Source organism: Pelodiscus sinensis, chromosome 7 (genome assembly GCF_049634645.1).
Source record: "Pelodiscus sinensis isolate JC-2024 chromosome 7, ASM4963464v1, whole genome shotgun sequence".
Taxonomy (NCBI): Eukaryota; Metazoa; Chordata; order Testudines; family Trionychidae; genus Pelodiscus; species Pelodiscus sinensis.
The window spans coordinates 66,372,885-66,396,736 of NC_134717.1; the positions used below are offsets into that span (position 1 = coordinate 66,372,885).

Genomic DNA, 23,852 nt, shown 5'->3' on the forward strand with positions numbered 1-23,852 from the left:
AGGGAGCAGTCGTCCTATTTGATTCTGGGAAGTAGGCGGGCATAAGCAGGAAGCAGTGGTAGAGGGGAGATATATAAGCCCTGTAGACTAGGGAATGTTATTGTGGATTAATTGGAGCACGTGTAGTCAATTAAGGTCCTGTCAGGAACCTAATAAAAAACTCTGTTTCGGGAAGAGAAGAGCGAGGAAGGAGAGAAGATTGGAGTTTGGGGTGTGTTGCTGAGAATTGAAAGACGAGAAAATCAGAAGAAGGGAGACCCTGCCCCAGCAAAGCAGAGAGATTTCTTCCCCCAGCGTCCAGGACCAAGAGTAAACATACCAAGGGGAAAGGGATAAGAAATCTCAGAAGTTGAGAGGTTCTAGGATTCAGAGTGAGGCGCAAACACAGACCTCTTTCCCGCTTCCTTTACCACCTTCTCAGGCCACTAGCAGAGCCATTGGCACCCAAAGAGCAGGGGCAATGGGTGATGTCTAGTCCCTTCTCCCCTATCAAGAAAAGCATGAGAACCACCATACCAACATTGGCCATTTTGTCATAGTATATTTTCCTTCTTTTTTCTTTTTTTAAATTCTGATATAGTCGTGTTCCATTTGTCTTGGGAAAAAGAGCTGGGTCTTCTGCCAATTTTGGGCACTGAGTACCTTTTCCTCTAAATACTGCATATGAAGTGGACTAAACATATTATTTCAGGAAGTTCAAGGAATCACCGTCAATAATTTGAGTCAGATTTTTCTGGGACTTAGTGGCATAAAGGCAGTGGAAACCCCTCTGAAAATGCCCTATTGAGGATTTTCCTGGTGTGCAAATATTTAGTATATTTTTTTTAATATGACAAAATAGAAATTAAAAATAATTGTATAGTTAGAATTTTGCTTCTTTATTTTTGGATTGATGTTATTACTTTTACTGACTTTCCTTTGTCACGTTTGTCTGTAGCTGATTCGGCAGCACTATAATCTGAAGTCACATAAGGATTCTTCTCGTTCCTACCCTGTTTTCTTTATTAATATTACCGTACCTGCCTCCGCTGTGGATGTTAATTTAACACCTGATAAAACTCAAGTTTTACTTCACAATAAGGTAATTTATATTTTAATTTGTTTTAGATTGGAATTTTTCTTACGTAGGCCCTGCTTTTACAAAGACTTGCCACATTTTATTTTACACAGGCATAGCTCACTGGTTTCAGTGTGACTACTCAGGTGCTTGAAATTACGCATATGCATTTACAGGACCGAGGCCTTAGTAGTTCATACATAATAGGCTTTCCTTATAACGTGACTATTTGAAAATTATTGATTTGAATCACTTGCCATTTATTTGAAATTCATTCCTCCGTTGATTTTAAAGATAATTTGAATACTATCATACTAATCCCTGTTTCACACATGCTCCCTTCAGAGTCCATCATCATCAGAACTTCTGTACTGGGTCTGTTTTTATTGTCCTCCTTAATCTCCCTGAGCATTTCACAATCACCTTCCTGCTGCTGTACCCTTTACAACATCTGATATACTGCTATCCTCTTTATAACAAAAGCCATAAGTTCATTTGTGTCTTCAAAGAGCTGCTTGCACCAGTCAAACATAGCAATTTTATCACTATAGCGTTTTTCATCTTCAAATGGCATTATAATGACTGATTAGTCTGTAAATAGCAATATGATTTATTCCTTTGTACATAGTTTTATAGTTACATTAAATGGGAGTTTAAATTAGGGATGAGGATGTTTAACTGGTTAACCATTAGCAGGTGAGGCTTACCGGTTCCGGTTAGCTGGTAGGGGCTGGATTAGCGCCCTGCCCACCACGGTCACCCCCAACCCTCTTTAATCAGTTAGCCAGTTAAACATAGTGTTTAACCAGTTACCCAATTAAATGGGATTTTACATCTCAATTTTAATACAACATTAATAGTAAACACTTGAGTTGTTTCTGTTTAGGGCCAAATTTTGTCATTGTGTGTGAGTGGCATGCCTTTTAACATCGTGAAGGCTACAGGATTTAATATTCATGACTAAGATTGAAATTTGGTCCATTGACTTTTGTAGCAGAGATCACGTAGAAATAGATTGTGATACACTTACTTTCATTGAATAGCACCTTAAACCATGAGTAGTACCATGGAAATCAATGGGTTTTCTTATACTGCTCAAGTTCGATAAGAGCTTAGTACACACTACAACAGTCACGTCCAATGGGAGCTGCAGTAAGGAGTGTGCCAGCTCGCACTGCTTCCCGCATCTCCCAGTGGCTGGGAATGGCAAACTGCAACCAATGGAAGCTGAGAGTGGATGTACCTGCAGACACACAGGTAAATAAAGCATCTGGTGAACCGCATTCGGCCCGCGGGCTGCTTATTGCTTTTCTAACTCCAATTAATGTATGCTGAGTGAGAATAGATATATTAATACTGTTCTAAAGAAATAACATGTGAATACAGGCTGGACCTTCTGGTCTGGCACCCTTAGGACCTGACCAGTCCCGGTTGAGGGAATTTTCCAGACCAGGGGAGCTCATTTCTGGCCCCCCTGCTACCAGCCCTGGCCTGGCTGAAGGTCGCACTGTCCTGCCAGTCCACACCGCCCCTTTTCTGCCAAACCAGGCAGCCCAGCTCTCACTGCATCAGGCTCCCACCCCTCTGAGCAGCCCCACTGTGGCGTGCCGGACTCCCGGCCCCACTGGGCAGCCCAGCTGGGTTGCTCTGGGCACACAGCCCAGCTGAGCAGCCACACTGCAGTGTGATGGGCTCCTGGCCTCGCCTGGCAGCTCAGCCTGAAGGATCTGGGCTCCTGGCCCCACTGGCATCTTGCTGCCAGCAGTCCACAACCCTGCCAGCCCACAGGGCTCCTTGGCACCAGCCCTCCATCAGGATTCTCTAGTCCTGGAATATCCGTGGTCTAATTCCCAGACCAGAGAGTCCCAATTTACAGAGGTTCAACCTCTACTAGGTCATAAAGAAGATGGTACACCTGTTTTGTGGTATTAACATTTATCAGTGAAGCTAAAGGATTTCACTGATTAGTGAATGTTTAGAGTACTTTAAGGCAAAGATATCAGCAATTAATGCTTAGTAATACAATTTACTCCAAAAAATACAGTGGATAGAATTGTTTTTCTTATTGCTATTGTGTTGTGTCAACACTTGTCAAGTACATTTTCATTGACAATTTGTCCTAATGCTTATGAGTTTTCTTTTCAGGAATCTGTATTATCTGCTGTTGAAAATGTATTGACATCGCTGTATGGGCCACTATCTGGTACAGTTTCTTGTGAAATGAATAAAACAGATGTTACCTCAGTGGACATGGTTGTTAATGAAACAGCACAAACAGACGTGCTTGTTAATAAAATGGAACCATCTGGAAACAGTGATCCACGTACATATACTTCATTCTTTTCATTCAGTAATGATGTGCAAAATGGTCAAGCAGGAAAAAACACAGAGGTCTGCTTAAAGCATCAAGGATTTTCTAGTGATAATACTCATGGTTTCCTCAACAGAAAAGAAGTTTCTGGCACTGACGTGACTGTGAGTGATATACCTCAAGACAGTTCCATAAATAATGTATCATGTGACGACAGCCAGGATGGATATAGTGTAACATTAACCCTAAATGGCAGTACTCACATGGACACTCAATCTAAAAACAGAAGTGAGCATCCTTTGAAAGCTGGTCACACTAATGAAATACAAAAAAATGAGGCAAATATAGTCCCTGAATATGTATCTGAAATCTCTGCTGATAATTGGAGCATGGGAAATGCACTTAAAAATCCTACAGGAGAGAACCTGGAACCTGTAAAGATTTTGGTACCTGAAGTAGGAGCAATAACAAATCACATGGCCAATGAAAATATTGATGAACAAGATCCTGATCAGCAGAGTCCAAATCAAAGTATAAAAAAATCAAATGTGGTTAATGATAAAGCAGGACAGATCATGGCCTATGATTTAATTAGTAACAAAATAATACGGAAACCCATGTCAGCAGTGGCCTTGTTCACCCAAGAATATCGTTCTGGATTATTAACAGATAATCCAAAAGCTAATATGGAGAACTTGATGAAAAGTGAAGAACTATGGGAGAAACTGAGCAGAGAGGAGAAAAAGAAGTAAGTGTCCAGAATTTGCACCTGACCTATAAGCTTTGTAGTTTCCATTCTGGGTGACTCACTGGGAGCAAAACATGAAAAATAAATCCACATCGTTTATTTAAAAAACAGAATGGAAAAATCATTTTGGCTAGCGCTTGTATTGCTAATTATGATATTTACTGTGTGCAGATGTGTATTGCTCTCTGATTTATTCATTTTGATATTACTAATTTTTCCCATCTGTTTTTCAATTTAAATGTGTTGCTGTCTTTTGTAAAATATTTCTTGTAGAAAAAGACAGGACTCTGTATAATTGCCACCTTACTTTGGTAGACTTATAATTTATTCTTTAAACACTTGGCATATTTTGTGTGTTCTCTTTGCCATTATACATACCTCATAGCAATTACTAACACCAATCTTCCTCTGTCAAGTAGGAAGGCACGTTTTGGGCTACTTTTTTCCAAGGGCCAGCAAATTCATTTTGCTGACTTATATCCCTTATAGCTGCATTGACAGCATTCCTTTAAGTTAATGGAATTGCACAGGTATGTAAGATTACACAAAACATCACTGCATTTTTTACTGTATTTATAACAATTACTCTGAATTACTTTTAATCTTGTTATATATTTTAGAAATGAGTTTGTCTGTCCATACGTGAGTCTGTTTGTTCAAGAACTCCTCCTAAACAGTAAGAGCTAGGACCATCAAATTTGATATGCAGCTTCCTCCTATTATAACTTAAAGCAAGGTAGGGGTTTGCTTGTGCCAAGACAATGGAATGTGCCTAGAATTCAGTTGTTTTTCTTAAAAGAATAGAGAGGGGTCTTTTAGGAGAGAGTTACATTGTAGAGTGACCTGGGGGGACGGAGGCGCAGTAAGGGGCCAGAGATGGAGACCCAGACAGCACCATTGGGCCAGCAGGGGCCAGGAATAGAGAAAGGGACCTCTATCTACTATATAGTTCAGAGAGTTTGTCTGTTTGTGTGTCTGTCTGGGTGTCTATCTGTCCCTTAGCAAAGGGGACAGGTTCCCCTCTCCTGGCTAGGCCTGCTGCAGCTGCAGTGGCCTTGGAGAGGTGCTTCTCAGCTGGCCCCAAGCTGTTGCAGTGAGAGGGGGCTGGAGTTATTCTCTCTCCCTGGAGCATCCTGCATACTGAATCCCTCATCTCCAGCCCCAGCCCAGAACAAAGATTTAAATGAAGAGAAACAAAACTTATTTGAGTTAAGGACCCGTGCAATGCGAGATAAATCTTCTAGTCTACTATATATTTGAGTGCATCTTTTTTTGTCTGTCTGTTCAAGAATTCCTTCTAAACAGTAAGAGCTAGGATGTCCAAATTGAGTATACAACTTCCTCTTACAATAATCTAAAGCAAAGTCAGGGTTTGGTTGTGCCAGGAAGATCCGGGGGCTGTCCTGGGCGAGATCGGGCGGAAGTGCATGCCCCCTGCCAGCCCTTTTCACCTGTCTGGTGATCTTGTCTCTTTTACGTATGGTTTTATCAGAAGCAATCCAATTCCATGCATGTACATTTTCATTTTATTTTTCAAAAAACCAAAATGAATTAAGGACCCAAGCAACGCCTGGTCAATCTTCTGGTAAAATATAACTATCACATCTTGTCATTCCCATGTGTTTTTAGAGGCAAAATTCTGGCCTCATCCATGCATTTGTTGGGGTGCCCCCACCCCTTTTAGCTATCATAATTCTGCTAGGTGAGTAAGTCCAATGTTTAGGATGATCAGGCAGTAGGGTACAGCTCCTGAATTACATGAAGCCCACTTTTACACGGTCTTAGCAGTAGGCTGTCATTCTGAGTGTATTGTGGGAGTATGTTTGCATTTGAGGATCCACCACAATATAGTTCCTCCAGTCATCCTCCACTACATACCCTGTTTTATTTATTTTATTCATTGCTCTGAACAAAAGGAATCTTTCTCGGGCTCTAGGAATTTGATCAGGAATTTGTTCTGATTTTTTAATACAATTTTTTAATTAAAAAAAAATCCTTAAGCCCAGCAGGTATCTCAGCCCCATAACTATGTATAAAAAACTGCATCAGATGATGAATTATGAGAAGTATTTCATGCTGTTCAAATCCCCACTAATTCAGAGATCTCAGGACTCCCCAGCATTCAAACAACTAGATTGTCTTGAGCATCAGCCACAGAGAAACTCTATGGATTGTAGAGAAGAAATAAATTAACCATATCTCTAAATCATTCACTTGTTCATATTTTGGTTTGATCATCTGATTTACTACCCACTGATGTTAGTGGAAGTTGCACTATGGACTTGAGTGAGAGCAGAACTAAGGCATTGTCTACACTGATGGATAAGGTTGAATTTACTACGGTAGAAATTTTAGCACCCTCATTTTGTAAAGTCAAAGGTGCATGTCCCCACTGTGTGCAAGAATTCAACACAGTTTGAAATAGCACGTTCCCAGTAGGGGGACTACTGTTCAATTTGAGAGTGATGCACTGTAAGTAGCTGTCCCACAGTTCTTGTGCCTCTTTGCATCCTAGGCCCAAACCTGTGCAGCGGGTGGCTCTAGGTACATGTAATCAGTGTCCCATAATGCATTCATTTAGTCTCTTCTCCTCCCCCCACCCGCACCTCCACCCCACCCCCCACTTGAAAGCAGTGGCAAACAGTCTTTTTGCTCCCTTTTTTTTGCTGGTTATCCGCATAGATGCCATAACATATTAAGCATGAAACCCATCACAGATCCCATTGAGCATGAAAGCATTATGGCAGTCATATTAACCATAGTGTGCCTTATGCTGAAGTATATGCAGAGCATATATAGGTTCTGCAGGAACGAGGAAGAATCTCAGGAGGCCAGGAACATACTTTTCTGTGAAGCACTTTGAGTTGAGCAACTGGCAAATGCCGCCAATGTTCAATCCTTTGGATACAGTGGAACTCTTGTTCTGGTGCAGTGAGACAAGTACAGATTGATGGGACCACATAGTGATCGGACAGTCAGCAGTAGTTGCAAAACTTTTGCATGCATAAGGCCATTTTCATAGAAGCTTGTGAATTGCTTTTCCCCACCCTGAAGCACAAAAATACCAGAACAAGACTCAGTCTGGCAGTGGAGAAGCAAGTGGCAATTATCCTGTGGAAGTTTGCAACATCACACAACTACCAGTCAGTTGGGAATCAATTCAGAGTGCAAAGGCTATTGTGATCCAAGTAGCCAAGGCAGTCAATACCCCATTGCCAACTTTGTCCACATATTTTCCCTGGTGATACCATCACTGGACGTAACCATGTCAGTTATATGATCAAGAACACATATTTCTGTTCATCCAGAAATATAATTTATGCCATCATGTGCCAACAGTGTCCTTCTGCTATGTATATTGGACAGACTCTCAGACTCTTCGCCAAAGAATTAATGCCCACAAATCAGACATCTTCACAAGGAAAAAACAGTTTCTTTTCATTTCAACCTACCTGGACATAGTCTTAATGACCTTACTACATGCATCTTACTTCTGAGACTTTAACACCAGATTACAGAGGGAAACTTCAGAACTTTTGTTCATGCTTAAATTTGACACTTTACGAATGGGCCTTAACAAAGATGCTAATTACCTTACCCATTACAAAGATAGCTTACCCATTTATCACTCCTGATTAGCCATTCGTTAACTCATAAATAGCTATTCCCTCCTTCCCTCTCCCTCACCCCACCTTCTGTACGAAATCTGATTTGTCAGTTTAATAATGTGTTCACTTTTTTCATTGTATTCCTTTGGTATATATGGTCATGCCAGTTCTCTTCCAGAATATGAGCTGAGGAAGTGGGTCTGGCCCACGAAAGCTCATCACTTATTAAACCATCTTGTTAGTCTTTAAAGTGCTATATAGTTTTTCCTTCTATAGAGGATAGAGAGTCTGGGAAACATGGAGGATATAGTGGAGGGCTTTGTCACAATGGGGTTTGGTAAAGAGGTGGGGCGAGAGACGGAACACACTTCCCTATCTTGGCACTGAACCACTTTGCCAAAGAGTAGATAAATTTCAAAGAGTACTTCTCGATGGTGCTGCAGGCACTGGTGGATCACAAGGGCTGGTTCACCTACATCAGTGTGGTATGGTTGGGAAAGATGCATGACACACACATCTTTAGGATCTCTTCAGAAATCTGCAGTGGAACTTCCTTCAGACCAGAAAATTGCCATCAGAGGTGTTGAAATGCCAATAATGATCCTTGGAGACCTAGCCTACCCTCTTGCTCCTGGGACTCATGGGGCTGTATACGGCAGGGATGTAAAATCCCATTTAATTAGTTAACCAGGGAAACATTAAGTTTAATCGATTAACTGCTTAAATGGCAGGGGATGGGGGGCATTCCAGCCTGTTGGGCTTCAGTTGCCCCAACAACCACCACAGCCAGAATAGAATGGCCCCCGCACTGCTGGCAGGGGCTGCTCCAGTGGGGAAGGAGAGGCTCCAGCTCCCAGCCTGCGGTCTCACGCTGGGCAGAAGGTAAGCTTATGCTGGACCCTCCCACCTTCCCCCTTCCCCACCCCTGGTCCCACTTGCCCCTCCCCTTGCAAGGCTGCAGACTCAAAGCCTGCAAGGGCTGGAAGCCAGCAGCCCTACAGGCCTGGAGCAGCCTTCCAATAAAAGTCGTGAGACAAAAGCTATTGTCCTAGAAAAGGAATATTTTTCAAAATGAACCCTACAATATGATACCTATCCAATATACTAGAGTTTGAAATAATTGACTTGCATTATCTGGATGAGCTGATATTGCCAAAGGATGTTCTCTTTCTATTATGTTGGGGTATTTGGAGCTCTTCCAAGTCAAATTTTACTAAAGATTGCCTGATTCAAATTGTCCTACTTGCCTCCTTTCTCTAATAATCTGTGAATTCCCATCTCATAGATTTCTTCCTGTTTGCTCTATCTGTCCTTCTGGGCTTAAGTTACAAGTGACAAATAGTAAAATGGGGTGTTAGTCATATGAGAGGAAGTCTTTTTTTTTTCCTTCCTAAGCAAAGATCCTTTTGGAACTATCCTGACATTTCCCTTTTAAAAAAAATCTTTGCTTTTGAATTTAGAATTCTAGCATCATCTCTAATCCAATTCCCTAAGTCACCTCAAAGTAGCAAGAAGGCAAAGTAGCAAGAAGTAGCAATTATAGTCCATCCTGGCCCCTCTGGATTACTCTTGCTTATATGGGAAAGGTCTTTCTTGAAAAGGAAATTAGGGTGCTTTTGTTGGTAGTGACCCTGTTGTTTGCTTTCTGAATCTAGCCTAGATGTTGCCAGAAACTTACAAAGCTCACGAACTCAACACTTGCAAGGCTGGAGTTTCTCCTGAATTAAACCTATAATAACAAGTGTTCCTTAAATGTGTGAGGGGATTTAAGTTTTAATATGTCATTGTAAAACCAGTAGCCACATAATTAAATGTTCACCTTTTAACCAACTGGCACTGAAAGAAGAAAGAGTACAAATCAAGTCAACGTTATAATCAAATATTCAGGATTAAGTTTTTCTGTTCAAGTAATCTCACCCATTAATTTTACAAGTAGCAGATGTTTTTTATCTTAACATTTACTCCATATTTTCTTAAACATGATTTATTGCTCATCCCAAGTTGACTTCTTTAGTAAACGAAATAGTAGTACCATATGTGAATGTTAGCACGTTATAATTAATTACAAATGGTGACCTTTCTGTTGACCTTATTTTCCACCATACTTACAGATAATTGAATCTAACTGTTCCAGCAGGTATCGGTGAATAAAATGAACATATGACAAGTTAAAATACTTATTTCCAGTACTGATGGAGAGTAATACTGCTTCTTACCAAAAATCAGGTTGAGTAGTGTTGCAAGACAGAATTCAGGATATTGAATAGGATGTGAAAGGAGAATTGAGCAAATTGTTGCTAAGGTCTTCAAACATTAAGGCTTTAGTGTCTGGAATGCAACCAGCCATATAGATCTAAATCTCTGCTTTACATAACCTAAAATGATGTTAAAAGGTTAATCTTGGTCATGGCCACAAAAAAGATTACAGCAATTTTTAAGTGCCATATAGCCTGACTGTGTAACAACCATCCCTGTTGCTCAATATTCACTCTTGCGTATTCTCATGAAGTCATTATGACTACTCGCTTAAATGCTATCCAACATTCAGAGTAGGGATTGCATAGTTAGATACATTATTTCAATCCGCTTTTTACTTAAGCACTGATAGAAAAGTGATCCTCACTTCAAACATCTGAGTATTATCCTGTATGTACAGCCACAGAAGGATTCAGGAATTACAATAACAATGACTAGTAGTCCGTGTAATTCAGCATCTTGTTTCTTACAGAGGGAAAGAGTACAAGAATTCCCAGAGCAGGCAGTTAAAGGATAGATTTCTTATATGAAAGTTCCATCCTTAACCCTTCAGTCAGTTAGTTGTTGGCTTAAGCAGTATAATTTATGACCTGTCTTATTTTTATCTTGTCTAATGTAACAAGATATCATCCATCCCATTATTCATATAAATGAATTGTAGTTGTTTGAATCCTGCTATGCATTTGGACTCAAATTGTTTTAACAATTAATTCCACAGGATAATAATATATGTTAAATAACAAAAAGTTCATCAACATTTTAAATTTTTGCTTTCAATTTCACTTAATATTTTTAATGTATGCCTTTGTTTAGTTTAAATTACCCGACAATCTCAGTCTTTACAAATTCTCCTATAACAAATCTTTCTAGAGATGCCATGAGCCATAGCATTATTTTATGTTGGTGTCATTTAAACATGCTTAAGGAATCTCTACAGTAAACTACAGTAGACTTCCGATAATCCGGAACCTATGGGACCTAGGTGGTGCCGGATTATCAGATATGCCGGACTATCAGGAGGTACTATAAGATGGTTATATACACTGTATACATTATATACTGTATATAAAGTATTCTTAACCCTTTTTATTGTACATACTGTATACGGTATACTGTAATGTTTTAGTTTTTTTAAGCCTTTTTTACCCTTTTTGCTCAGTCATGGGGTTGGGGAAGCAGTAATCAATAGCAGTTTGCTACCAAATGCCTGCTTTTGTCAAATAGGTTGATTGACAAGGCTGTTACCAAATAGTCCCCCAAAATTCTGAATGTAGATTAATTAATGTTAATTTTTCATGTCTAGACATTCAAATAATTTAAAACCATTTGAAGGCACCACTCTGCAATACAAATTAAATGCCTGTAAATTGAACATGTACTTCTGAAACGGTATTTTTGGTTATGAAATTAAGGTTAGATTGAGCCTTTAGATATAAAGCAGAAGTTCTTTTGACCATTACACTGGGGTAGAGGCAAAGCTCCATCCACTCTTCAGAGACTTCTCACCCAGTTGCTCAATGGGATAGAGAATAGGGGTGTGGAGTATTGGGGACAAGATGCAAAAAGAGCTGATGTGTCTATCAAAGGGAGTAGAAATGTGTGACTGTATTAGAATGGGCATCACAATCTAGCTTTTAATTTGTTACATTTGTGATTTCTCTCCTCCTCCCCACACCCCGTCCCACTTTCCCTTTAGGTATGAAGAAAAAGCCACTAAAGATCTGGAACGATACAACAGACAAACCAAGAAAGCTGCGGAGCAGAGAATACAGAAGTCAACAAAAGAGACAGAAAAAAGATACAAGCCCAAACTAAAGACTTCTCTTTGTGACCAGCAGAAACTTGACAAACTTTTTCAGTCTCAAATTGAAAAGAAACAGCAATATAACCAAGCTGTGAAAATTGTACAGGTGCCCTTTTCTATGAGCTCTTTCAAACATAAACTTCAAAGGCTTGAGAAGAGAAATTCTGATAAACATGAATCTTGTCTAATCTGTCACCTGAGTTTTCCTGATGCATGGATAATTGCTTCTGAAAAAAATATCATGTTGTTAAATCCCTATAGAGTGGAAGAAGCCCTACTTTATAAGAAACTATTGGAAAAACACAAACTTCCTGCAGAGAAACTGGACAAGCCAATTGTGTTAACTGACAGGTATAGTAGTGTGGAACAAGAATGTTGTGGAGGTTTTTTTTGGGGGGGAAGGGGGGTTGGTTTTTTGTTGTTTTTTGTTATTATTATTATTATCACATAGGAATTATCTATAGTAAATACTGAGGAGACCTTAGGCACAAATTTTTCTTTGAGTGATGTTCCCTCACTCAAGATGCGCAAAAGCACCATTTACCTGAGACCAGACGACTTATTAGCAGTCCTGTTGGTCTGAGTCTGCATCTTCTTGTGCTCCAAACTGAGGGCATCCAAGATGGTGTGGATTTCCTGCCTCTTCAGTTCCTTCCTACTACGTAGGGTTAGTGATGGAATCCCTCCAAGTCTGTAGCTTTACTAGCATTCCCACTTCAATTTCAATTTTTTCTGCAAGAAGTTTTTATCTTTTATCTAATTAGTTAGTGGTAGTATTCAGGGTTTAGAAAAAGTGTTGGGGGCCTTTCTTCACCCCAATATTCCTACCATTTGAAGTATTTGGTATCCCTGGCTTCAAGAGCTGTGTGGCCTTTTCCCAGGTCTTCCTGGTTAGTGTTTTCCATGAGATTTGTTTCTGTTGCCTGGGGAGGCCAGTATCCCTTCCAAGATGCAATATTTGGTACTCCTTTTCCCTCTGAACCGGGCAATCTTGAGAGCTCCATCTCAGAAAATCCCTGATGGAGTGCTAAGTGAATCCCCTGTCCAACCCTGAGTCATCAGACCTCGTGTTCATTGGTCATAGGTGCTGAGAAGAGCTTCTCTGAATACGGTACTTCTCAGCTCCCTATCATCAGAGGGCACAGCAAAAGACCTTATCAGGCACAGTAGATGGGAGAAGAATAAGAGCAATCATTCTCATAAAAAAGGGGAAATCCTCTCCTAAGTCCTCATCGAAGAAGAGGACTTCTTCCCCCACACCTCCAAATCTGGGCAAACTCTTCATCCTAGTACAATTGTGTCAGGAACTCAAGGAGAGAACAGGTCTGGCTCGTGGTAGGGAGAGCCAATGGTACTTTGAAATCACCAACTCCTGAAGGGGCGGGACCACCTCCAGTACTGTAAGCCAGTGGTCCCCAACCTTTTTGTGGCCAATAGCACATACATGTTTTCAGAAGAGTGTGGTGGGTGCCAACAATCTTTCAAGGCTTATTTTGTATTTGTACATTAAATAATATGAAAAACATCATATTTAATATTACATAAGATATATATAGGTAATTTTACATGTAAAGGGTATTAATTAAATTATTCAGTCCCCCCTTTGGAGAAAAAATAGAAAAAAAGTGTCAAATGCTCAAATTGAAGGCTATTTTCATATTAAATGTGAATTGGGTAAATTTGATAGAAACTTAATTTAGTTGGATAATTATTATTTTAATTATATTGTAATTCATTTTTAAACAAAGTTCTGCATTAATAAAAAGGGGGGATGTCCAAATGTTGAGCAAAAAAAGTCCCCCTCTACCCCCCCCCAACAAAATCATGGCCCCTTGAAATCTCACACTCCCCATTCCCACCATGTCCCCATCATCTGCTGCTATGTCTCCTCCCCTTGCTCCATCAGCTCCCCTGGTGCCTGCTGCCCCCCATCCTCTCACCCTCCTCTGCTGTCCTGACTCCTGCCCTTCTCACTGCCCTCAGCCCTCCTGAGACCTGCCCCCCCTCCACCAGCCCTTCTCTCTCCCCTGTGCCCACTCCTCCAGTAGCCCCACTCTGATCATGTGAGCTACCCCTTCTCATAACACCTCCCTCTACACACCTGCCCTGCCTCTCTCCTCTGGTGCTGGTCCCTCCCCTGCAGGTGTCTTCCCTTCTGCTTCACCCCCAGAATTCCCTGGCACCTGCACCTTCCCTTACCCCTGCACCCTCCTGGTGCCTCCCCCCTTCCCTCACTGCCCCTTTGCCCTCTTTTTCCCTGATGCCCATCCCCTCACCACTACCACCGGTAGTAATTTTGTCATTGATTTCAGTAGTGGTAGAATGGGGGGGTCAGATACTTAAAATATTTTACTGATCACCCAGAGCTTTGCTTAATACTTCCACCGCTCCTCACTGATCAATATTGCCTGTGGAGCCAGTATTGTCTATTGTTAATTTGTACATATCTATGTTTTGCAGTTCTTTGTATTGAATATAAGCGAATTAGCATCCTTATCTGTTTACCTTAACAGATAGTTTCTGTGTTTCATAATATTTTGATTTTATTTCATTGGGTAATTCTTGCCATGTAGTTTTATAACTGATTCATGATCAGGTAATTTTAATTATAATTTGTGTGTGGGGGGGGTTGGAATAATATAATAGGAATATGCTTTTGATTTGGATAATTTGTTAGAATATCAGTTACAAAAAATATTACACAGATGTTTGGGATATTCAGAGAAAACTATCACACTCAAGTCTGTCTTTTTCAACTTTATTTGACCTGGAATTTTTATGGTACTTCTGTTTTCCAAAGTAAAAATCCATTTATCCCTAGATTTTTTTTCATATGTAAATGTCATTTTTAAAATGGCTAATAGATGATGGTACAATACTATTGGTTAACAGACTGTAATACTGAACTTATCATTCTGGTAGTAAATATATTGTTATTCACTTTGTTTATTTAAGCTTCATTAAATTATTGTTTGCTTGTTTGTTTTTCAGTCTTTTGAGCGGATCTCATTATATGGACTGTCTCTACAGTATGCCAAAGGATTGCCAAAAATTAAATGGATCAACTTACTTGACAGATCCAAGGCTTATAGCAAATGGTTTTAGGATAAAAATGATACCTGGTATGATGTAGTTTTGTATTTATTTTGACTCTATTGAAGCCTTTTCATTTCATAGTTGAAACAACTGCATATGTAACATTTTGTAAATCTATAGCTTCTCACCAATCAAACCATCAGAGCTTTTGAATTCAAAGCTATTCTGGTCTGGCAAAGAACATCATCTCTGTCATTTGGAGCACTGATGACTGGTTAGTGAAGAGTTACAGCAATGCTTCAGACAAATATTTTGTCAGAAATAAAACCCAACTCTCCTAATTCTTAGTCCTGTATGCTGTCCACTGCACCAAACTGCAGCTGAATGTTGATGAATTTACCACTTGTGATGTAGAAGGCCCACATCATAACACTTTAGATTTATTTTCTTAAAAGCCTTTCTTGAATAGGAACCACTGTCATGGACTAGAGTCATAATTCATGAATGTCCCTATGCAATGCAGCTGGATAAGGACAGAGCTCTCTTTTTTTCTAAACAGAAACATGAAGCCTTCCCAATTGGCATACTTACTCAGCTAGCCAGGTTTTTCTCAGTGTCTCAGCCTCCATGAAAGACAGTAATGGTTCTTCTTCTACTCTCACTAGGCCTGACTTGGCATCCCATTGGCATCAGTTTGAAACACTCCAATTGACTTTAATGGGAGCTGGATCATATCTTAAGAAAGAATCTTTCACAAGTGGTTCTTTGCCACAGGAAGCAAAGGGAAAATCTAAACATTTTTCCTACATAAAAAAATAAAGAAAATGTTAGTGGTGTGTTTTTTATATCCTCAACATCTCAGTAGCTCAAGGAAAGTCCCAAAATCCATGCCCTTTTTCTGCCTGACAGTTTACTGATCTTCTAGGGCATGTCTACACTAGGGAGTTATTTCAAAATAACAAGCAGAGCGTCCCTACTACCAAGCCCTTGCTTCAAAATAAGGGGCTAGTTATTTTGAAATAATAACTCCTGCTTTCCTTGGGGAATAAGCTTCTTTCAAAATAGTTATTTTGGGAGTTATTTCAAAATAATTTCCTAGTGTAGACATGCCCCTGGATGCCAAGGGAATTTCATATTTAGAATGGAAGTCAGTGTTTTGATGGGATTTCCATAAGCCATCCCTAGACTACGTCTATACTGCACATTGCTGTGCAAGAAGATATGCAAATGAGATGCAGGGATGACTATTGCCGTGCCTCATTTGCACACCTAATGAGCCGCCATTTTGCAGAAGGGGTTTTTGCTCAAGAAGGAGCTGTCTACACTGCTCCTTCTTGCTCAAGAAAACCCTCTTGCGCAGGAGCCGTTCTTCCTGAAAATAAGTGGCAGAACAATGCGCAGTGTAGACGTAGCCTTAGTGCTTACTACCCCCAACAGATACATAGTTCAGTGGCTCATTACTTGCTCCTGCAGTCACTAGCTTAGCTGTGCAATGGATTGGGGATGCTCTAGCTAAGAGGATTTGAACTCTGGTCTACCTTTGTTTCAGGATAATAATCATACTTTTTGCTAGCACTCAGTTTGGGGTCAGTAGCAAGGCTGTTTTAGATTTCCTGCTTCCCTACCCACATTCGTCAGCTCTCCAATAGAACCTATATGATACCACAAATCTTTTGAAATAGTCCAGTATCAGAGAATGGGTCTTATACATTTTTACAACTGAGTGATTTATAGCTATGCTGCCATCAGTGAAAATCCAGACAGCACCTTCTTGGAGGCAAATCAACAGTAGACATTTCCTCTGTCATAGTGCCCAAGAAGACTAGGTTCTTGGGGTATGGTGCCTAGATGGCAATTAATTTGATCCAGCACAGAGATTCACTGTAAGAGCTGTAGGAAATGCTGTAGCTTCATGTGTTAAAACCTCCCTGCATATGTATAGTGATGGCAGATGTAGTGTGATATATGGAAACCTTCAAGGACAGGTGCAAAAAAAAGGTGCTGGAGCAAGTCATTGGTGAAAGAGCAATTAGGTTCTGTTCCTACAGGAGAACACTATACTTCCTTCTGAGTTGCATACAGCCTGAACAGAGGACACTGGCAAGCTGGTGAAATAAATATACAATAAGTGAATAACAATAAGTATATGCAATTTAATCTAGAACATTCTTTAGCAGATCCTATCCCATTTGCTTCTTCCTGCAAAAGGAGCCAGTTCCTTGTTTGCTCCTTTTTCAAAGTTGCTTGTGCTTGCCTCCTAGCTCCAAAGTGTTTATTGGGGGCTCCTTGATGTTTGCCAGGATCCATTTCTGTTGCAAGCACTTGTTAAAGATACTTTTCAGACATACATGCAGGCTTGGTATCATCTTATTTACTAACACACTGAAGCTCATCTTTCTCATGACTTTCACTTCAGCTGGAAGATTGGATGTTTTTCTAAAAGATATGGTCTCAGAATTATTTTGGGGGTAGTATTCTGGCTTTGGATTGTATGCAAGCTGAAATTTTCCATGCCAGATAGCAGCCTCAAGCTGAATTGTTTTGGAAAATGGTCAGTTAAAATGGTTTAGTTGGTTCCAAAAATGAAGGTTGGGAAAAAATCATTTTTCCCTACAGACAACAGCCTGCTTCACTACCCAGCCCTTATTCATCCAACAGAAGTTCCAGTTTGTGCACTGAATGAGGCAGGGTCCTGTGGAAAAAATAGGATGTGGTCATGTAATTAAATACTGTATCAAAATACATACACACAAACAAGCCAAAGCCTGTGTTTAAAGTAGCACAGACAGCCTCAATTCTGGCATTTTCCTAGCTTGGGAGAGCTTGATTGGGCAGCCATAATGTCCTTTAAATATAAGTTTAATGTGTTATTGTATATATTTGGTTGGTTTAGCATGAGATTGTTCTTGTATTTCTTTATTTTAGGACTAGGTTATAATAAGGCTGGGAAAAATATAGTTATTTTTCTTTATGCAAAATTAAACCAATTTATCTTTCATCCCTCCCCCAGAAGATCTCTGGTCACATCAGAAAGGTATACCCATACATTGTAGGAAAAAGATTTCCCCACCTGTCTGTGCATTCAGATTGCAAGCTAGCTATCTTGTAAGCTTTACTAAACTGGACAAAGTTTACAATATGACATCTGTGATGCCGCTTACTAGTTCTTACTTTGTTTGTGATCAAAGTTCCCATGGTAAACTCTGTTCCCACTGCCCACTGAATAACTTCTTTTTTGAAGCTTGATATATGTGATGTTGAGTGGAAGAAAGACAACTTTATAGTGTTACCCAGTATAGGTGACAAGTATCAGAGGGGTAGCCGTGTTAGTCTGAATCTGCAAAAGCGGCGGGAGTCCTGTGGCACCTTATAGACTAACTGAAGTGTAGGAGCATAAGCTTTCGTGGGCAAAGACCCACTTCGTCAGATGCATGTAGTGGATCTGACGAAGTGGATCTTTGCCCACGAAAGCTTATGCTCCTACACTTCAGTTAGTCTATAAGGTGCCACAGGACTCCCCGCCGCTTTTCCAGTATAGGTGAGGCAGCTTAAAGGAAGGAAGGAGTTTTTCGTGGCCAATCCAAGAAAATGCTTCAAAGCTTACCAAGAGGGCTTTGTTTGGATGGAAGAGGGACACTTGCAGCAATGAGAAATCCACATTTTTAGTCCATTAAAAATTAGTCATTTGTTTGCTTGCAGAATTTTTCTTAGAAATTGTAAATCATTTCACAGAAATCTCTTGTGAAAACTAAAAATTGACATTTGAATACTCCATAATATCTTCACGCTTTGTCAAAAGTTTACGAGTACAATGAAGTTTAAGTGTCAGAGGTGGCCAAATAATTCTTGTAAAGATTTACAACTGAAAATGTTCGAATCAGTAGGCAATATTCTACTTCTCAGTCTAGAGAATTTAACCACACTCTAGAAAATATGTGTGCATGATGCAAAATCCAACAAAACTGTCAGAGTTGGCATCCTTTTCCATCACTGCCGTATCTGTAACTCTTGGAATTTGTACTTCTCAGTGTTAGCTTGAGCATTAAGAGGAATACACTGTATAATGAATTAGAAGATTTACCCAGCATTGCTTGGGTCCTTCACTCAACCGTGGGTCCTTAACCTATAGAACTCCTTGCCAGAGGATGTTGTGAAGACCAGGACATTTAACAGGGTTCATACAAGAGTAATCCATCATAAATTAATGGAGAATAAGTCCATCAAAGGCTATAAGCCAGGATGGGGAAAAAAATTGTCCCTAGCCTCTATTTGTCAGAGGCTGTGAATAGGCATCAGGGGATGATGATTACCACTTGATGCCTACCTGTTCTGTTCCCTCTGGGGCACCTGGCATTGGGCTACTGTCACAAGACAAAATATTGGGCTAGATGGACTTTTGGTCTGACCAGTATAGCCCTTCTTATGTTCTTGGATTCCCATGGTGTATGTAGGAAGTTTAGTTTTGTTGTCATTTTTGGTGGGGACAAGGTGGTTGCATATTAATATAGTCTTTGCAGCATGCCCGGAAGGTCCCTATTCACATGTCTGGTTGAAGTGGTGGCAACCCTTGATGGATGGAAAGTTTCAGTTGTGAGGGTTGAGATCTTCAATCTGTAGTGATGGAATTCAATGGAAATACTGCTTTTGATTTCAGTAGGAATTGGATCTGTTCCAAAGAGTTGAGTTTGAGTTGAATGGATGTTTAAAACATTTTCATAGCAACTAGCATCAACACACTGTTCATCAAAACAAATGGTAGAAGCTGAAATCATTACATAGTCAACTTTAATTTCATTTATTTTAATAAAGGCTATGGGATTAAAATGCCTTCCTAAAGAGGAAATTCTATAAAATGGTGTAAGTATTTTAACAGTTTTAACTGGGATTTGAACTAAAGTGAACTGCAGTACATGTGGTGTGAAAAGGCAGTCATGACACATGTTTAATATGAAACTCAGGAAGAGGTCATGCTATTCTTTCCAAGGAAAGCAAAAGTAATTGTCTTAACTGTATTGGATGCTAATGATTAGTTTACTAAGTACTTCTACATCGGTTTTATTTTCATTGGGCATATTCTAGGATATAAATCAAAACAGCATGTATAAAGTAGTTATTTATTGATATCAGTAATCCTAATATTTTCTTTTCTCATTGCCAGGATCTTCAACTACAGAAAACCAGCTGGAAATAGAAGGAATGGCTAATTGTCTGCCATTCTATGGTATATCAGACTTAAAAGAAATTCTGAATGCTGTGATAAATAAAAATGCAAAGGAAGTACATGAATGTAGACCTCTCAAAGTGATAAACTACTTGGAGGTAAGAAACAATAAGATTGCATGCGGGTACAATCATGATAATTTTGAGTAAACCAGTAAAGCCATTTGAAAGTCTTTCTTTCTAGCTCTTGTCATAAATGCAGTTCTATTTTGATGAAAGACTGATGATGATGATGATCAAGAAATAATAAAATCCAACATATTGTTTCTGTTGAATTGCCTGTGCATTGCTAAAAGGCATAAGAACATTTTTGTCATTTCAGTCATCAGATATGATCCTCAATACACTCAGGAAGCATATTTCAGTAAGAAAGTGCTTTTTTTATGTTGACTGTTTTCAAAATAGAAATGCAGTTAAATTACCAGGGGGAGGGATAACTCAGTGGTTTGAGCATTGGCCTGCTAAACCCAGGGTTGTGAGTTCAGTCCTTGAGGGGGCCACCTAGAGATCTGGGGCAAATCTGTCAGCAATGGTACTTGGTCCAGCTGTGAGGGCAGGGGACTGGACTGAATGATCTCTCAAGGTCCCTTCCAGCTCTATGAGATGGTATATCTCCATATATTATTATTATTATTCAATCTGAGACCTAATAAGACATAACATATAATAACTATAAAGAATCAGTTCTCCAGGATATACCACAGCCCTATCATAAAATTGTTTAGTTTCCAGAAAGTAGTTGGTTCCTTTTTTATGTATTACAGCCACAAATTCTTAATTCTTGTCAAGCTGTCTGGAGTGGTTCATGAACAGGGGTGCCAATCTCAGCACAGATTGTTTCAAACCAGAACACAGATCCCAAACTGGTTGTGTGTTCTGTAATTAGACTTTACCAACGAAGTATCAAGTGTAGACTCCTGAGGCACTATCACAGCCTTAACATGGAATCAGAGACCGTTCCCTTGGACACTCCAGTCTATCTTGCCATCTAGACAATAGATAGATTGTGCCTTTCACCAAAAATCACAACAATATTCAGGTTACTTCCAGTCCCAAATGGTCGGTCACATATTCCAGGTCAGTTGTACTAACTGTATCTCTCACCAAACATAATGTTTGTAGTCCATCCTGTAATAAACTAAAAGTGTATTAACTAGGAAAAAGAAATGAAAGGTATTTACAAGATGAAAACAGGTAAACATACACACACAAATAAATTGCAGTCTTAGGTTTCAAAAAGTTGCTGTAATGTGCAAGCTCTATATGTCCTTTAGGGCTAATCCAAGCTAAGTAACTCTGGATTCTTTGCTTATATTTCTAAATATCGCTCTCAAATATCAAGCAGCTTACTGATACAGATTCTTCTGGTCAGAGATTTTTATTCCTTTTCCCCAAGTTCAGACTGTGAAGGGATGAGGGTTTGTGCACGTCCCCTCTTTGTGGGTGAATGGGGGTGGGTGCAAGGAGCAATCAATAAAATATTTTGTGCACTAATCTTCCAAAATGATTTGTCTGCTTTCTATGGGCCTTCTTTTATTGGGAAGGAGATGACATCACTTATGATAAACTAGTATTTCACACATAGTAATGCTTCTCTCCTGAATGTGGGGGTTTCCAATTTCATAGCATACACTTTTTATAATTACAAAGCAAACACTTAAACATTACCTAATAACACAGTACAAGGATGCTATATGAAATTAGGGTATGGAACAACTCACAAGAATTTCATAATGTCCAAAAATAAACACATCTCTATAAATCTAATACCTAATTTAGCAATTCTAACACACAAGTGAGCCAAACTGACTCCAAGCTGTGAATTTCATTCATCAATGTTCAGTGAAAGCTAGCATCTGGGCAGCTACTGTCATAGCTCCATTATTACTAGTAATTATTAAATGATTCAAGGGATCAATTTATTGAATGTAGACCAGAATCTACAATTTAAATAAACAATAGTAAGAAATACACAATTTCCAAACAATCTTAGATTGCACAGCTTTCATACAAAAATAAATACAGTAAATAACATTTCTACGATTCATGCCAAGAGCACCTTGAGAGAGTAGAGAGACAATGAAGGTAGATAAAATAATGATTAATAAAGAAATTTTCCTTTATTGCTACCCATAAAATTGAAGTATATAAATTTTAGTTGCATACATTGAGGGATAATAGTCTTATCTTTTAAAATTTGTGTTTTGTTAGCTTCAGGGCAAAGGAAAGAAGGTTTCTTTCTCCTCATACTATGGTATGCTCATGCCTCTCTACTACTTAACCCACTTTTCCCATGGTTACTCATCGTCTGTGTCTACACTGGCCTCCCTTTCGGAAAAGGGATGCTAATGTAGACTTTGGAATAGGCAAATCCGCGGGGGATTTAAATATCCCCCGCGGCATTTGCATTAACATGGCTGCCGCTTTTTTCCAGTTTGGAGATAAGCCGGAGAAAAGCGCCAGTCTAGACGTGATTCTCCGGAAAATAAAGCGGAAAATAAAAAAGCGGCAGCCATGTTAATGCAAATGCCGCGGGGGATATTTAAATCCCCCGCGGATTTGCCTATTCCAAAGTCTACATTAGCATCCCTTTTCCGGAAAGGGGTGCCAATGTAGACACAGCCACTCTGTATGCCCTGTTATGCACAGAAGAACTGCCAGTGAACTCTTGAACCTTCAGAGGAACAAGGGCAGTGTGAAGGAAGACAGCAAGTGAAGAATATGATTAACATACCAAGTCAGCAATGCCACTTGAAAGAGACCGTAGAGTTTTGATGACGTTTATACTGAGAAGATAAAAATTCAGTTCAGGATTATTATCTGTAAGCAAACCATGCAGTTCCTAGATGTTGAATTGATATAAGATGACTTCAACCCATAGCATTTAAGTGTTAAAGCTTGATCCTTCCATAATGGTACTTTTCATTCATACTCTAAATTATTCCATTACAACATTCTTTTAACTTGATTTTTGAACACATAGTCATAGACCATATCTATTACTTAGTACAGCTATGTATATATAAATAGAACAGTGGATAAAGGAATGTAATTCTGTTTTAATTCTGTAGGCCAGTCCAAAAACCTGCAGAAAGGTTACCATAATGGTTTAGGACTTGATTCTGCATCAGGTTCTTTGTGAGGCTGAGCATTGTCAGCTTTCAACGAAGTCAATAAGTTAAGGGACCTAAAAAGCTCAAAAAGTGCTCAGCATCTTGCAAGATTGGACCCTAAGGGTATGTCTACACTACTCGAACTAGCGGGGTAATGTAGGCATACCGCAATTGCAAATGAAGCCCGGGATTTGAATTTCCCGGGCTTCATTTGCATAAGCCGGGCGCCGCCATTTTTAAATCCCGGCTGGTTCGAACCCCGTGCAGCGCGGCTACACGCGGCACGAACTAGGTAGTTTGAACTAGGCTTCCTAGTTCGAACTACCGTTACTCCTCGTGGAATGAGGAGTAACGGTAGTTCGAACTAGGAAGCCTAGTTCAAACTACCTAGTTCGTGCCGCGTGTAGCCGCGCGGCACGGGGTTCGAACCAGCCGGGATTTAAAAATGGCGGCGCCCGGCTTATGCAAATGAAGCCCGGGAAATTCAAATCCCGGGCTTCATTTGCAATTGCGGTATGCCTACATTACCCTCCTATTTCGAAATAGGAGGGTAGTGTAGACATACCCTAAGAGAGTACAAACATAGAATCATAGAATTATAGGACTGGATGGAATCTTGAGAGGTCATCAGGTCCAGTCCTCTGCACTCATGGCAAGACCAAGACCATCCATGACAGGTGTTTGTCTAACCTGCTCTTA

At 39.8% G+C, this 23,852-nt stretch overlaps 1 protein-coding gene across 2 annotated transcripts in view; it reads left to right on the forward strand.

The window, feature by feature from the left end:
* PMS1 (PMS1 homolog 1, mismatch repair system component) overlaps positions 1-23,852 on the forward strand; it is an 84,938-nt gene that overhangs the window by 59,986 nt on the left and 1,100 nt on the right. For both annotated transcript variants that reach the window (XM_075934175.1, XM_006113324.3), the window contains 5 exons: positions 938-1,081; positions 3,203-4,116; positions 11,677-12,135; positions 14,776-14,906; positions 19,979-20,139. In XM_075934175.1, the coding sequence (XP_075790290.1) occupies positions 938-1,081; positions 3,203-4,116; positions 11,677-12,135; positions 14,776-14,906; positions 19,979-20,139 (1,809 nt within the window). The remainder of the gene's footprint in view (positions 1-937; positions 1,082-3,202; positions 4,117-11,676; positions 12,136-14,775; positions 14,907-19,978; positions 20,140-23,852) is intronic.